Consider the following 14,625-nt stretch of genomic DNA (forward strand, 5'->3'; position numbering starts at 1 on the left):
AAACTATTAATTATGAATTACAGAAAGATTACCCATCTTTCTCCTTCTTCTGTCTTCATTTCATCCCAGAAGAAAGAGTGTGAGAAAGGATTGCAAAAGAAAGAAAAACAAAGATTCATGTATACTGGTAAATTGTTTGGTCACACACATCACAACCGTCTTTTGACAATTGATCTTATCTTCTATGTGTTGTCTGTAACTTTTATCTCTGTGTAAAAATGACAGTCTACTCTCTATCAGTTCACTTTGTCCCTTCCAAACAATGGAAATCACCATGGTTTGTGCGGGGAAAGAGGAATTTTATTTTACCATGGCAGTTTGAAATATCAGCTTTCCTATTTCCCTCATCCAGTGGTGTAATTTGAGCCCTTGTCATTGCTAATCTATATCTGTATGGTGGCAGTGGACATTTGTGGCAGTACTTTTTATGATCATGGTTACAGACTTGATGCCTACTCAGACTGTAGTCACAGGGGTAACCTGAACCATTAAATACCTCTGGAAGACATGCCTATGTTGACCTTCTGTATCTAATGCCCTGTTATTTTCCCTGGTGAGGCCTCCAGAATACCTGTGATGTGTTCCTTCTTCACCGCCTTGTGGGAAATGCTGCTAATATATGTAGTACTGTGGCTAAGGGAGAACGGACAGCAACACCCATCTTTGCTGATCTGTAACTCCCAGAGCTGACTAAATTACTGGATAAGGGGAATCAATCCAATTCTTCCACACTGATGAATGTTCTTTCATATCAGCTAAGCCCAAGATATGAAACCGAAATGGCTCCCAGACCTCCTGGAGTCACAACTAAAAGAGGTTAGTTATTGCAAGTAGTAACTATGAGATGCTACTACAGATTTTCTGTGCTTGTACTGCAGTAAACAGCTTTTTTATTAATTTCAATACAAATATATAAGCAACTTATTTTCAGACTATTTTGCTCTTCTCTCTTCTTTTCCCCAGAAATTTCTGCAGAGAGAAAGGCTAGGAAGAAGAATGTTCTTGTCTAAAATTACATTGCAATATGAGTGCTCTTCAACATGTATTAAGCATTGCTAGAAGTACTGAATGTTCCTGATGCTGTGCCGTAAGACCACATAAATTTGTCTTTTCCCCTGCTCTTTATTCCTTTTGGCATAGTTTCTTACTATTACTTATTTGTTTTTCATTTGATTCTTTATGCAATGTGCTACCCCTCCCCTACAGATTCTCCATTGAAAAAGCACACAAGAGCTTGTATTAATAGTAAACACATGAGGAAGATGAAACAAATGGCAAGACAGAACACAAATTCACTGAAAAAGTGAAACTTTTAAAATTTTTTAAAAGACCTGAGAAACAACTACTGAAAAAGTTTTATATGTGTGAACATGTGTCCTCGTGCAACCCTCTCTTGCCAAGGCACCTTCACTGTGACTTATGAAGGGCACGGGGTCCACACACAAAAAAGTTGTCACCTAAAGAATCATGCTACTAACTCTCTTTATCTTGTCATTTTAAAAAGTCCTTAATACAGGGTTGTTAACAAACAATTCAAAGAATTTATTGAATCCTTCAAGCTTCAGGGAATCAAAGCTACTTTACTAAGTAATTCAAAACCTCATAGTCTCGCTTGGGATGTGTTTGCACTTTTCATACTGTCTCTATGATATTCCCATAAAATTGTTTTCTGTTTACAGCAATACACACCCCACTCTTCTACAGGTCTCTTCATTTTTGAGGACAAGAGGGAAGAAGAGAACCCTAGGAGCCAACAAAGAAGACAACCCCATTTTCTTACTTACTTGAATCCTAACACACGGATTTCTTTGAATCCTGGAAGTTTCTCAAATATTTTTTTCATCTAGAAAACCATTAAAAAAATAATTCAGCATAAGATCTATGACTAAAATCAATCACAAGTTGACTACCTAGACAATATTTTTCATATTTCAGAAAGAGCTTTAGGGAAACAGTCTCAACTGCCCTCTTTTGGGTATCATAATTGCTCAGCTTAAACACAATATTTGCTTTGCATATACCTGTTGTATTGCCTGTTAACAGGCAAAATGAAGCACAAAATATTGCTTTTCTTAGTAATTAATAATGCAAACAAATGATAATCTATTTCATAACAGAGCAAGTAAAACAACATGAATCAAATATTTTTCTCATTTTCAGCAGTCTAGGTTCATGAATAATTTTGTGATTCAAGTCACCTGTAAATTGTTAATTATTTAGAAATATTAAGCAACTGCAGATGGGTTTAGATTATTTGACAAATCATTTAGGAATTAAACAGTTTTAACTGTCTTGTACAAACAGAATAACAATATATTTTTAATTCTAATGTTAACAATAGTACAATTACATGGTTTTGAATAGAAGAGGCATTATGTGTGCAGTAAACCATGTCTGCAGGCACTTCTGTTTGAGGGTAATACTGAAAATCTTCAGAGAAACCATTTTTTGTCAGCTCTGTCAATGCATCCTTCACCATTTTTCGACACATATCTGGAACTGGACCAGGAAAGTGAAAGAGCTTCCACTAAAGAATGCTCATGAAACTGATGAGAGGCTTTAGTTAACTTTGCTAAGAAAACCTTTTGGGAACCCCAAGGCATTAACTGCTATCAGTTAAACTGATAGCTGAACATTTAGTTAATATTATTAATTATATGAAAACACCACAGATGTTCCAATTCTTACGTAAACTATGGTAATGCATAATGAATGTAAGTCCTTTGAAGAATAGTTCAGACAACAGTAGCTAATTATTTTTAACATTTATATTACATTTTTCATTAGGTTTATTGTAGAAATTAAATTATGACAAAGTGCTGTCCATGAATTCCTGATTAAGTCTGAACAATATTCTTAAAGTTATTCTGTTCATCAATTATCTGAGGCTTCTACTGCTGTCAAAGATGTTGGCTTGTTAGCTTGGTGGCTGAACAGATGGCTTAAATGAGGGGAAAACTGATACTACACGCGGAGGAAAGGTGAAGGTCTGAGAAAACAGGAATGACCTGTTTAAAGGGAGGGCAGTAGATTCTATTTCGTGGTGAAGGTAATTTCATAGTATGAATCTCAGTCAAGGTACAAAGTCAACATTTTTGCATTCACTAAGCCTCCCTACCTGTAGCTGAAATTTGGCAGCTAGTTGTTGGTACTCTGGGGAATTGGGATCACTGAGTTCAGCTGTGTACTCCTGATCAGTGAGAGTGACACTGAATTCCACCATTTGCTCCACAGGCAGTTCAGGGACCGCATTTGTTCCCAGCTCCTGGAAAAGAAATGGCAAGGACAAAAAGTGAAGAAATAAAACTAAGTGATTTTTTCCCCCTCCACAATTCAGTATTTAATAGGTAGAAATGTTCCGTTTTAAGCCCATCCCCAAAATAACTTTCTGAACTATATTCCACAAAAGGTGAAAGTTCCAAGACATATCTGTTGGCTTAATTCCTCTTTCTTTGCAAACAAGTTTCTATTACTGTAACTTGAGAGTTGCCTTTGATGTGCATAAATGAAAATGAAGAGAATCAAGCCTTGCACAGAGACTGTTACTAAGTCTTAGTTCCATTGTCATAAAGTCACTTAGCTCTTTCATGTTCAGAGGTTTGCATTTGTTTTTTTCTCATAACAGAATAGAATTATCCCTACCCATGATACATCTTCCTTATGGAGTTGACGTTACTGCTATTAAAAGTTTTCCTTTTTTTGTTTGCTGTTTCCCTACAGTATTTGTAGCTTTTCCCTCCACTGTGAGGCCACACATCTCTGCTGAGACCATAGCAGCCAGAACAGGGAAAACAACAGCCCCTCCCAGCACCCCACCCCTCTCTCAGAGGTATCTTTCACAGCAGGTGCTGTTAATGTGTAGAGGGGCAGTCTCCAATGCTCTACTGCATGGCTGCACTGAGCAGATAGCACTGGAGAGCCTTCTGACAGCTGGTTGGTTAGAAAAAGGCAAGGAAGGCCCAGTCCTATCTCCTGTGTTGTGGAAAGCCCAGCAGGTATGCTTTTTTTGGCATTATTTAATGAAGAACAATGTTGGGGTCCCTCCCCTGCCATGTAGCCCTGGGAGAGGGGCCCTGAGGGCACAGACACGGGGTTTCCCTGCCCCTGCTCAGCCTCGTTCCCATTGGTTGGTTTGTGTTCCCCTGCGCGGGCAGAAGGACCCTTGGTCCCGTGACTGGAACAGTTCCTCGGCAGAGCCCCGGCCATGCGACTGGAGAAATAAACATCTCTCTGAAACAGCTATCAAGAATCTGTCTGTCCATATATATTTCCTTTCCACGGGACTCCTGGTTTGGTATATGCATGTTGCAGTATCCCCACTGCAACAGAACAACGTTACAAAAAGGTGCAAAGTGGGCAACAGGCCCCTCCTTAAAAGAATGAAAACTACCTAAAAGCTGGTTGCCATGCTTTTGTACTTTCTACTACATGCTCAAGAAGCATCATGCCCTACTCCAGTATACAACAGATGCTTATAAACCCCTTTAGTCCTGCCAGCTGAAACAGAGGGGAGCACTCGTGCTTTGTATGCACTGTTTATAAGGTTTCTCCCTCTCTCCTGCTAGCTGAGCTCAAAAGGAAAAGGTGAGTGAAAAAGTGGGTAGGAACACAGACTGCCCTCACCTTCACAGGAGTCTTCGTGTCATTGAAAATTTCATTGAGCAATGTGCCATTAGGTGAGAGGGGTGTGCGAGGAGAACCTGTGGGGGGATGGAAAGAAAAGTCAGGAAAGAAAGGTTTGCATATCAAAAGGCCTCCCCTTGGTGTGTTGGTCAGGTGTCAGCTCACTGGAGCAGCTTTCCTTCGGGAGGGTGTGTTTAAGGACAAGCCTGTGCCAGTGCAAGGTGGCCATGACTCAGGGTGTGGGTAAATCTGCTGTGTTTTATACAATAGACAGCCTTTCTTCCAGGCCAAACATTAGTGGTGTGGCATGTGTGTGACTGAAGGCAAAAATGGCACTGACTATGCATCAATGAAATTGTGTGAGTTAATAATATTTGATCATTTCCTGTCATACCACATCACATATCACCAAGTGTCTAAGCTTAATTTTGCCAGTTGAGATCTTTGTCTCTCTGACAGCCCCTTTTCTTTAGGGTCAATTTAAAGTAACAAGAGACACTGTTTTCCACCTAGAGGCAAAATTGCCATGCTGGAAGTCCTTACCAATAAGATTCTGTAATATTTGGCCCTCATAAGAATATATATTCAGGATGGTTTCTCCTTGAACCAAAAAGATCATATTTACAGATTTTTGTGACTGAGTGAATTGCTAATATTATTTTAAAGAACAGTAGTACACGACGGGGTTGGTAGGTCTAATTGTAATAATCTGATCAATTTACTGTCAATTTATTGTCTATTATCACTCTGACTTTTTAGCTTGTCAGTCTTTATTTGCTTTTCTTGCTTGTTTTGGTTAACAAAATGCAGCAGCTGACATACTGAATGGTATTTTATAAATGAAGAAAAATTAACCCCATATTATCTAAGTTTGAAACTAGGAAAACATATACATTTGAAGACAAACTTTGAATGCAACATTTGAGTAGCAAATATGTCGAAAAGAGATAAAAAATTTCTTCTCAAAGATTTTTTTGCTAAAACATTTTCACTCCACTGAACTTGTCATGCTTCTACAACAATCACTAAATTATAGCCTTATAAGACATAAGAATCATTTGCCTTAGCAATTTTTTATTTAATAGGCAGACACACAACAAGCAGATTTGATTTTACCTGTAGAAATGGAGGGAATTTCTTCCACCTTTTTGCCTCCTGTTTTCTCTGCTGATATTTCATCTTTCCTATCAATCAAATAGAAATGAGTGATTTAATTATCAGCATATTGTACTGGCAATGACAAAAGTGTAAAAAACCAAAACAATATAGAAATGACCCCTATATGAAGTGTAGTTTAAATGAGAGAAGTTATCGCTAATAGAATGTTTTGTGACCTGTGGAAAAGTCAGGAATCTGCTCATGAGGTTTTGTGACAGATTGCATCAATGCCACCAGAGGGGTGGGATCACAGAGATTAAATCAATGCACTGCATCTGTTTTTTTTTTTTTTACTCCTTGAAGTCAATGAAGGGTTGACCCCTGTGTAAAATGGAAGCAAGACTTCTTGTACATCATCTAAATCAACCTTTGTCTCCTTTGCTATTTCTCATCCTATCAAGGTAGTTAAGTGAGAGCTTTGGGATTCTTCTAATTTTAGGGCCAATGGACATTTCAGGTTCTAGGTGTGTTTCATATGGTGTGGTGTGAGAAAATAGTGGGTGGGGTTATTTTTCAGTTGTCAGCCTGCATTATAATACCATAAGGATGCCTCCAAATAATGATCGTATCAAATCGGATTCCTGAATCCAGATTATTTTGAGATGCAGAAATGTTAATGTTTGCTTCTGGATGTAATATTCATGGGTTAATGCCTACCATGACCCCCAAGGAAGACAGCTAAAATTCAAGTAAGAATATGGGGGGTATGATGTATCACAGGATTTGGTTTTGTTGATAATTATTTTCTGTTTTGAGTTTTACAGTCTTGTGGTGATGAATACATTTTTAATAGCTACTGTTATCTTGCCTGAAAATCAGCAATAATATCTATCTGTAAGTACATTTTAAAATAAATAGATATGTTAAAGATTCTTCTACTTAGAATGGAAATTATTCTATAGCCTTGAAACCAAATTGTTATTAATTTGTAGCTTTTGGGAGAATTTAGGTTCTTAGAAAAGAATCGTCTAAGAGACATTTTGAGAGTTTTCTGTCATGAATTTGGGGAGTGAAGTATAATTCCTCAAATTTTCTACAGTGCATACAGATGGAGTATTTGTGAAACTGGTATGAGTGAAAGAACTAAGGGCACTGCAAATGTGTAGTGTGGTGTTCACTGAGACAGCATAAATCTTGTATCATAGACAGAACAGGTGTCTGAGCTGCTTCTCTATACAGGAACAACCTAGATGTTTAACAACATAAATAAAGAACATGAATGACAACTGATTTACCGCATCCTCTGGATATCTTTTGTGATGAGAATTAATGTATTTGTAATGTTTTCACAGTGTTAACTAGTTACGTGTTGTATCTATAATTGGAGACTGATTTCTCTACATGACAGCTATAGAAGATACAAAATATTTCCTAAGCCACACAGTAGTAAAGATGAAGTCCAACCATGCATAATCAATGCTGTCTATATTTCCAGCTAAAATACAATCAATTTCATAGAATTTATTTCACCTTCTGAGTTGTGTCTAGGGAAAACAGTACTGTTCACAAAGAACCTAAGAACTCTGAGATCAGTCACTTCACTTAATGCCTTGCTGCCACTGCTTGCAATAGGATGAATGAGAAGACCTCCCTTTGAACTTACAGGGGAGTTTAATTAGGGCCTACATTATTAAAAATATGTCAGATCTCCCATGTGAGAATAAATTAAGATACATAAGACCTCTGTGATCATGAGACACTGTAACCTATGAATGGAAAAGATCATTTGACTGAAAATCAGAGAAAACTGAAGGAAAAAACCAATATATCAATCAGAACTTGGGGACTATGATTTGTCTGGCTGCACTATAGTATTTATATACAGAACAACAGAGTTAAGTATGGTAGCTTTAATCCTGCCATTCTCAGACTTCCGAGCATTGCTAGGAGCATATTTTTCCAAGGAGTTTATAGAATAAAGTATCACGTTAGTTAACACCGTCATGATGTATAAAAATACAGGAGAAATCTAAAGTGAAGGTATAGAGTTTTCATGTTACTGTTTAATGTAGCCTCTCAGCTAAACTTTTATTAAGATCTCTGGCTTTCCTTTTGAGAATTAGAGCAACTTTTGTCACATTCCCAATCAACACCAGTCTAATGCAAAGCCATGTCTCTGTCAGGGTTTCATGCTCACATTAATCTTAGAAAACGTTCAGTGGTGTCTTGAAATGAACAGGTAACTCAGACATTTGGCTGCATCTATTATTTGTAATTCAATTACTGTGTCCTATGATACATCCAGTATACACATCTCTCACAGCACACACCAAATACGCCACAGAGCTATCTGAATATCTGCTCACATCCACACACATCTACACGTATCTTGTCAAAGAAGGCAGTAACATCAAGTGGCAAGGTTCTACTTGGGCTACTTACCTTTCCTGGAAGGTTCTATGTTTTACTCGCTGCAAAAAGATTAAGAAAAACAGCATTTTACTAGTGGGTGTATCCAACCATTGAGCCTGTTAGCTCTTTTGTTTACTATAATTTTATGTTTTTCTTCTAAGACATGCCCCCTCCTTTTCCTGAGCAATACTTTGCCCTTAAATATGCAGGTGGGGAGGGACTCGGAAGTCTCTCCCACTTTCTAAACAAATGTCAATAATCCTTACCCGTTGAATTATTTCCAGGTGCTCTTGGGAATTGCTGAAGTTTTTGCCAATGTCGAATATGCAAAAGGTTTCCCTCTGGCAGGCAGTAACCCAGTTCTGATATTCAGAAGTATCAGGAATCCGATCCAGAAAAATACGAAAGGCTTCCCACACAGCTTCCTGGCAGACTGAGTAAGAAGAAAGGGGTTGGGGATGGATGCTTTGTACCAAATAGTAAACTTGAAAGCCTTTTAAAAGTGGTTTGGCATTTACACATTCATCAGTCAAGATGAAGGAACACACTTCTTCAAAATGTTGTTTAAAAATGCTTTTAGAGAAGGGGATTTTCAAACTTATTAGAAAAACCATTTTAACCAAAACTTGCTAGTAATTTAAAAGCTGTTGCCTTTAGCACTTTACTGTGCAAAGCTCATTACTGTGAGATGGGACATTTATTTTCAGTACTTGATACTTACTTTGGCTTAGAGTGAGTTCATTATCTGCATTATCTAAAATATTGGCGTCTCTGAAATTAGTGCAGTCAATTTCTCTAAGTACACTCTAAACTTGCTGTAGGGGTGTACTCACCTAGCTGTGTTAGGGCCCCTCAATAATACCTCAGGAACGACCTGCCCTCCCAGTAGAGCAGCTGCATGTGGAGCAGATGTGGTCAGGTTATTAAAAAGGAACAGGCTGTCTTTTGAAGAGATGAATTAATTACGAACTAGAAATTAAAGCTACTTTCTACCTCTTTTTTCTTGCAACTCTCTGGTATTTGTTTTTCTGAGCAGTAACTGCTGAATAAAGATACACCATCTGATGATAAGTAATCCAGTTACCAGATAAATGTGACACATGACCAGTTGAGGAGGCATTGTAGTGTGTTCTCCCAGTTTGCCCCACATAGGGGACTATCCTCATGGTGACCTAAGCTGTGATGTGTTAGTTCAGAGTTGGTATAGGGTCACGGTAGGCTCAAGTATCCAACAGCAACTGTCTGAGCTCCTTTATCTGAGCTTTTTTGTGTTGTGTGCTCATCCCTGGAAGCAGAGAATACATATATATGTAAAAAAGAATAAAATTGTCTAAATTTTCTTAACAGAAAAATTCTCTAGAAGACTGATATGATCCACAGTGCAATTAGAGTTATAAATGTGTCATGGGACTTGGAGCTGGGGAGGTCATCTCCTAGGCTTTAGACACAGAAAAGAACAGACCTGAAAGTATATCTCCAAAACAAAATGAAGGTAAGATTTGTCCCACAGATGGGTACAGGCTCTAAGGCTCCAGCACAGCTACCAGATTACCTTTTCATGAAGGATGGTACTGTGGTTACAGATTCAAGGATGATGCTTGAATTTTCACATTTTCAAGTGTCCATTTTTTTTTTTCATTTATCGGTTTCATCAGATAAATTTACATGCTCAACTGGGAGGGCAGAAGTCTTTATCAGAAGTTCTGATCTTTCCTTGAAGGAAAATTTTTTGACGTTTTGATGAAGAATGTTGTAATGGAAAACATGTAATTGTTCAAGGGAGCAGAAACACCTTATTATGAACGAGTGTGCAAATTATTCAGATGCAGAGGCATGTTTTGTTGCTTGCTTTTTGGGAAGTACTCCAGTTTCAGTTGAAGAACTGGATGACAACTGCTTAGAAAATTTTGTAAGTGTAGGACACTGCTGGGAAAAAGGAGTATGAGTTTAAAGCTTCTTGCACTACAAGACTTATAGTGTCCAATATCCCAGCTGATGTGCTGCTCTCCAAAAAGCTGGGTAGTACTGTCATATTCAGTTTTTTAAATGAAAGGGTCATAGTTGCAGGTTTTTGAGTTCAGGTTAATGATACCTGTCTATTTCAGGATAGCTTGTTTTCAGCCCAATCTGGGATATAACCAGGGAGTTTCAGGGACTTGCAGGATTAATTTCTATTTAAGAAATGCTTTTTGGGTCAGCCTCTTTGATGCATTTCAGATTTCTGTTTAATGCCCATTGGATGTTGCAATGGATACCAAATATTTTTATATCTATGGGAATAGCTACAGACTTTAGTGGAGTTCTCCCATGCTGCCTATAGCAAGTGGCTGCTGGAGTAAAATTTTTGCAGCTCTACATCCAGGTCTCATTTCAGAGGGAACTAGTTGGTTCCCTGAAAGAGAGCTGAGGAGCAGCCAGGTTACACAGATGAATGTGGATGGTTGGTGCCTGATAAAGGAAAAAATAGATAAGCAAAGGTGATTTAGGGAGTAGATGTTGCCTTAGATACTTGCATCCCAGAAATGATGACTAGGTTCTAGAATTAGCTTTGGACCGTCTCGCTGCAGTGCAAATACATGCATTATTGTAATATCAAATGGAAAAGCTCCATAATGAAAGATTGGGAGGGGTAGAGAAAGGAAGAGATGAAATTGAACCAAAAATTGGAATGCTAACTCTATAGGCTTTCTACAGGCAGCGGAAGTAAAAAAAAAGAGCTGGGAAAGGACTGACCTAGTTGAGAAAGTCTTATTTTTAAAATGTCTCAAATATTTCTTATGCCCTAAGTGTTTTTCATGACCTGCTGGCAATTATCTCAGTGTTTATTAGGTACAAACACTGCCACAGACTTAATATAACTACAGATACACCAACATATCTGTGCAATGACCATTTAATAATTCCATTACTTGTCTTACACTGGTGCTATTAATTCTGAGTAGCAATGATGGTACCTACTCTTTTGAGAAAGGTGGTACTTCTTTCAATACTAATGCAAGCACAATTTGTTCTTCATGTTCAGCCATGCTAGAACACTGTGCAATTACTCTGAGTTCATTAGTCCTTTGAGTGCATTGTTTTATTTTCTTCTGGTCACTGTCTATCTTGAACACTGCTGATGCACATGTAACATTTGATTATCTATGTAAAAATAAGGCATAAAGTCAATAGCATATACACTGCCTAAAGGTGAAGAACAAGATTCTGGAAAATTACTGTGTTTCCTCAACTAAAGGAAAGACTTTGAAGGAGGAAGTACATACTACAATAATCATCTTACCTCTTAATCTATAGTAAGCTTGGTGACTGGCTAAAATCTGCTTCACTGATTCTTGTGGGCAAACTTTCACACCAGTTGAGAAAAAGGATGACCTCTTTGTTCGGTGTTTTGCCATGTCAAATATCCACCTTATGGTTGATATCTTGGACCGCTTTGTCGTTTTTTCTGTTTTGTCTGACCCTGAGGTGACTGCAAGATGTTTGGCTTCAGCACTGTTTATTTTATTAGGAATTTCTGTAAAAAATTAAAAATAAGAATGTACATAAACACACTTTGCCTATGCAGTAAGTATCCAATGCAAGTTCAAGTCTGGAAAATGGACATGACCTTGAGAATTCTTTTTGTTGTGGTGTCAATGAACTGGGTGAATTATTGGGCTGAGGAGAAGTGGCCTGTGACCACATGGGGGAACTGAAACTCAAGTGACTTGGTAACTAATTCCCTTGTATTTCAACACGTGACCCCAGGACACACAGGGTAAAAGTTTCAGAAGCTCTAAATCCCGTTTTCAAAAGTGACTTTGGATTAGATCCACAAAAGACACTTAAGTGCTTGAACTTCGTGCTACAGCATCTCATTTGTGAGCATATTGCCCTGTAGGGAAATTTACAGTACAGTGATAAGTAATGTGAACACTAGCAGATAAGTAAAATGAGAAATAGTTGTACCTTAAATTTTTAAAATCTTATCTTTCCTTTGGGCTTCAAGGGACATCTTCCTTTAAATCAGGTTTATAATCTTGAAGCTATCCCAAGAACTAAACCCTGAAACTTTCAAAAGTTGAGCAGGAGTTTTGCTGCCTTTGGGAAAAGAAAGACCTGTTTCAGTCTCTCTTTTACTCTACAGTGCACTCCTCTGTCCTTCCCTCATAAACTGAAGTATTAACCAGAACAGACTATGATTGTTTGCTTGCAACTGGATGATAGGTGTTATGAATGCTCTGGCATCTTATTTCAATAAATCTTTAAATATTCCTGGCAAAGTGGAACAGCTACAGTAGAAAAAAGTGAAATCAGTGACTAGGAATTGAAGACGTAGGATTAAATTTTACTTACGAAGCTATTCAATTTTGAAAAATGGAAAAGCTTCTAGGCTGTCAAAATAACCTCAAGCATAGGAACACCCATCACAAAAATTCAGGACGCATCTGGTTCCACTTCCTAAGTATTTCTGTTGTAGTATTACATGACATAGCAGCTAAATTTAATGTAAAAAACTTAATGGTAAAAATAGCATGTAAACGACACATTTAAATGAGCTGAAATGCAGCCTTTTGCAGGATCATGTGACAGGGCAATGAGTATCTTTTAGATTATCTTCCAAAATTTTATATACTTGTTAATAAAGATGTTAAAGCAAATTTGGAAGTACCCATTTTGGTTGCCTTTTCATACATTTGATACAGTAATTACAGATGAAAAATAAAGAAAATGATAAGCAGAATAGAAGACAATTTAAAGAATTAAAAAACTTTAAGCAAAGTATGTGTGTTCCTGAATCCTGATGAAGCAAATAAAAAAATTACTTTGAAAAATGGTTTAAAAGCTTCTAATGGAAAAATAAAGGGGAATAACAGGGTTAAAAAAGAAAGAGTTCAGTAGGAGTAGCAGTATCAAAAAAAAAAAAAGAGTAAAAAATGATCAGTTTGCTGGAGAAAGAAGAAATGTCATGCTGCATATAACAAACACTAATTATCCTGTTCTTAGGCAAATCATGAGAAAATAAGGAAGGTTAAAACCACTTTATCTTGACACTTTGGAATTGTGTTAATTAAATGTTTAAAGAAAAGTGGGCAGATAAATGATAAGAGAAAAATAATTGAAAAACATACTTTTATAAAAAGAATAGCATGTGAAATGAAGAATGGGGAATGTTCTTCCATGTGTGTCAGCAGTCACATATATGCATGTCTATCTGTATATGTCTCAGTTCTTATTTAATTTCCAAATGAACATTCAATGTTTACTGTGTAGAAATCGTAGTAGTAACATCTATATTTTGAGGGAGGTGCTACTCTGATATGGAAAAAGTTGACTGCTTGATTGTGATGAATATTGTCTGAGAGAAAGGAAGTTATAAAACAAAGGCAATAGGTGATTGTTATTACTTTTTAACATGTGCCAGAGACAGTGACCTGCAGACCTATAACTGCGTAATGGTTGCAAGGTAATTTAAAATGATGATGCAGTCATATGATGTTTGACATTAAATGACATGGAAGTAATTTTTCCACATTAATGTCGGGTCACAAACCATAAACTGCATAAAAGGAATTTCCCCTGTGAAAACATGGCGTTGGGTTCAACAGAAACCACAAGTGGCCAAACTGAATCAGTTGAGACATAGAGCTATTTGAATGTTGTATGAGATGAGAGAAGAAGATCCAATGCCACTGAAATCTCAAAGCAGATTCATGAAATCGTCTCGAAGAGAGAATCAAAAATCCACATGGAAAGTAGCCAGTTGTAAGTCTATTACGTTTTACAAGGTGTATTAACTGTGCTCGACCAGCTGCACAGGCAGCCTGACCAACTGGGGCAGAGGATTTTGTCACTAAGCTCTTTGATAGCTTTTGTATGAAGCAGAGGCCTTTCTTGAAGGATTTTCTTCTTCTCCAGGATTTACCTCTAAGTCTTTAACATGAATTAAGAATTATACTATTCATAAAACCAACAAAGGAGATTCTTCTCAAATGATTGTTGTAATGATTTCAAAGTCTCCATGTTAGGGCCCCTACTTGGCCTTTTCATTCTGAGAAAGTGACCAGCTCTTTTCTGCTTTCAGTTTGCTGCACTATTCTGCCACCCTATTTAGGGTGGGTGTAAATTCTTTTTCTTTTCATTCTTTCCCTTCAATGCTCTTTTTTTTTTCTTCTTTCTTTTTTTTTTTTTTTTGAGGAATCTGTTTCTAAAGTATATCTATTATGATAGGTTTAATTTAATTTGTATCTTGTGGTTAGTAAATTTCTCTTACTAGAATAACCTTTATTATCATAATTCTTTGAAATCACTTTTTTACTAAACTTAAGAAAATTTTAGTTGGAGAAAACATCAGCCTTTGTCTCCCCATGATTGTCCAATATTAATTTCCCAATATTTGCTGATTGTGAATGGAAGAAAACTTGCCTTCTGGTATAAACATTTCCTCATAATTCTTCAGATCTCCGTTTTCCCCTGCATCATAGAAATTCTGAACTGAGAAATTTTTACGTA

At 37.2% G+C, this 14,625-nt stretch overlaps 1 protein-coding gene across 4 annotated transcripts in view; it reads right to left on the reverse strand.

Moving 5' to 3' along the window:
• Positions 1-14,625, reverse strand: part of IMPG1 (interphotoreceptor matrix proteoglycan 1) — a 56,919-nt gene that overhangs the window by 31,787 nt on the left and 10,507 nt on the right. For all 4 annotated transcript variants that reach the window (XM_048297398.1, XM_048297396.1, XM_048297400.1 and 1 more), the window contains exons 2-9: positions 11,414-11,647; positions 8,400-8,566; positions 8,164-8,192; positions 5,740-5,807; positions 4,624-4,700; positions 3,119-3,265; positions 1,785-1,843; positions 33-53 (exon numbers count right to left, since the gene is read on the reverse strand). In XM_048297398.1, the coding sequence (XP_048153355.1) occupies positions 33-53; positions 1,785-1,843; positions 3,119-3,265; positions 4,624-4,700; positions 5,740-5,807; positions 8,164-8,192; positions 8,400-8,566; positions 11,414-11,647 (802 nt within the window). The remainder of the gene's footprint in view (positions 1-32; positions 54-1,784; positions 1,844-3,118; positions 3,266-4,623; positions 4,701-5,739; positions 5,808-8,163; positions 8,193-8,399; positions 8,567-11,413; positions 11,648-14,625) is intronic.

Source organism: Corvus hawaiiensis, chromosome 3 (assembly GCF_020740725.1).
Source record: "Corvus hawaiiensis isolate bCorHaw1 chromosome 3, bCorHaw1.pri.cur, whole genome shotgun sequence".
In the NCBI taxonomy this organism is placed as follows: Eukaryota; Metazoa; Chordata; class Aves; order Passeriformes; family Corvidae; genus Corvus; species Corvus hawaiiensis.